Consider the following 2,618-nt stretch of genomic DNA (forward strand, 5'->3'; position numbering starts at 1 on the left):
ATTTAAGTGTCTTTTGTACACATCCTGTATACTTTAAGGTCTTTCCTTGTCTCTTTGTAATAAAGTTTCACTATTACTTGTCCCAAAAAAAAGAAAAAGAAAAAGAAAATCACAAACATGTGTGTATTGGCTTTCCACAGACATAAAGTTCCAATTGACTGCTGAATATGTGTGTATTGGCTTTCCACAGACATAAAAAGAAAGAAGTCTGAAGGTATATAAAAGGATGGATTTGCTAAACGACTCATCTGATTCCCAACACCAGTAAGTTTCTCTACTAATAACTTGTTTTTAGCCTATATATTATAGTATCACTCCAGATTTTGTACATGCAATTAAAGTTGGTAACATATGTAGGGACACAGACTTTGAGATTAGCGACGACATTGTACTCACAGCATATATAGTTGGGTGTGCAAGTGTCGTAGCTTACGTGGAGACCTATATACACAAAATACCAATGCATACAAATATACAAACAGTGTATGAATGGGTATAGTATATATTAAATGGAAATGAGAAAAAATGTCACAATGCGTTTAGAATGTCAATCCATGTGTTTCGACAATTGTGTAATACATTGCGCACTCGATATGGATATGACGGTACGAAAATAGTTTGCTTGGAGGAGTCAGTGGTAATGACATTGGAGGTACTTGGTAATGCCATGGGTAACAGAATGATGCAGGATAGATTTCAGCGTTTTGTTGAGACAATACAACGACACGTGGCCATGATAGTTACCTTGTTAGCCACAGTTATGGCACCAAACATTATCAAGCCTGCTGATTCTACATTTCATACCCTGCCATCACATATTCAAGGGTCAAATTGATATTAGCCACATTTCAAGGTACTTTGTGAATTTGGTATCTTGATTTGATTTTATTCAAATTATCTTGATGGGGTTGCAATGGTTAGGGTTGCATTGGTGCCATTGATGAGGTTCACGTCCCCGTGGTCTTACCACTTGAGGAGCAACACCCATATAGAGGAAGGAAAAGGGCTACAATGGTAAACTGCATGTGCGCATGTGATTTTGACATGAAATTCACATTCGCGTGTGTGGGATGGGAAGGGTCAGCGCACGACACAAGGATCTTTTTAAATTGCCTCAATAATGAGAGTGACAACTTCCCAAAACCTCCAACTGGTTTGTAAATATGCAGTTTAATTACAGTATTAAAGTATGTATTATGAAGTAAAAATGCTAATATAATAAATGTGTTCATTTGCAGAAAAGTATTATCTTGTTGATTCAGGGTACCCTATGAAGACAAGGTTCCTTGCACCATATAAGGGGGAGAGGTACCACATCCCCGATTTTCAAAGAGGTTCACAGTTGCATCGTCTAGAGGAGAGATTTAATTATCTTCATTCCTCACTTCGTTCGATCAGAGAACGAACTTTTGGAGTTTGGAAGAATAGATGGAAAATTTTGAAAAGTATGCCAACCTTTCATATACGCACTCAAAATTATATCATTGTTGCTACAATGGTTCTTCACAATTTTATTAGAGCACATGACCACAATGACATTGGACATAGGCATTCTGCATGGGACATATACGGAAATAGTGAGGGAGGTCATTACGATGGAGTGGCAGATGTGGTCTCTTACTTGGATGAAGATGAGATGAAAGAGGTTCGAAACAATATCATAGCATCAATATGTAAGGACCATAACTGATGGGTCACAAACTTCAATGTAATAACATTTTGTATTATGGTGATTTTTTGTTAGTAAGCAGAACTAATGGCTCACAAAACTTGATTGTAATAACTTGATTGTAATACCTTAGAATTATGAAGTTTTATATATCGTTACATGTGAAACTCATCAGTATTGCAACAGTATATTTTAAGCTTACAAGGGACTTCTAAATAGAGTCTAATTTAATCTGAATATTACAGTAAACTCAATGGATTTTAAGATTACAATAGTAAACTACAAGGAATTTATACAAAAAAAAAAAAAAACAAAAAAACAAAATCTACTCTTAATTTTTTTTTAAAGACACCAAGAACCCAATCTATCAATTGCTAGCAAATTGTGTGTATATATATATAGAGACACACATATACAACAATAGAACTTACAATCTCCATCAACTTGGCCATTAACATTATCTCCATCAAACGTCTCCACATTGTTTTAAAAAGTACAACTGCATACATATCATAAACTGACTTGCAATAGTATGATTAACATACAAAACAAATGTAATAATACAACTTGCAGTTATTACATACATGCACGTCCCATTATGGCAAACACATCTGCCTAATTTTGACTTTCCCAAACCTTGTAAACAAGATAAGCAATACTAGAAACATGAAGCACAAGACTACTAGAGCTATTGTCAACTTCTTTGCTTTCTCTTCAAAAATCATGCGTGTAGCCTTGGCTCTTTCAAGCTTTCGTTTTGCAACTCGCTTCCTTTCCAATGCTACGGCTGTCAGGGTGTGTGCTTGCTTCGACTCTTCATTGGCAGCTTCCACCGTATGCTCCAATCGATTGAATTTGGCAATAACTATAGGTGCTATTGCTACGTCACGCGTACAACAAATGCTGATGTCTAACCACTTGAAGAACTTGCATGCATAGTCATCATCCT

At 35.9% G+C, this 2,618-nt stretch overlaps 1 protein-coding gene across 1 annotated transcript; it reads left to right on the forward strand.

Moving 5' to 3' along the window:
- Positions 1 to 226: 226 nt before the first annotated feature.
- Positions 227 to 1,690, forward strand: LOC126707193 (uncharacterized). The gene is made up of 4 exons (XM_050406819.1): positions 227 to 264; positions 358 to 493; positions 922 to 1,153; positions 1,239 to 1,690. The coding sequence occupies exons 1-4, from the start codon at positions 227 to 229 to the stop codon at positions 1,688 to 1,690; spliced, it is 858 nt and encodes a 285-aa protein (XP_050262776.1).
- The last annotated feature ends 928 nt before the right edge of the window (positions 1,691 to 2,618 follow it).

Source organism: Quercus robur, chromosome 1 (genome assembly GCF_932294415.1).
Source record: "Quercus robur chromosome 1, dhQueRobu3.1, whole genome shotgun sequence".
Taxonomy (NCBI): Eukaryota; Viridiplantae; Streptophyta; class Magnoliopsida; order Fagales; family Fagaceae; genus Quercus; species Quercus robur.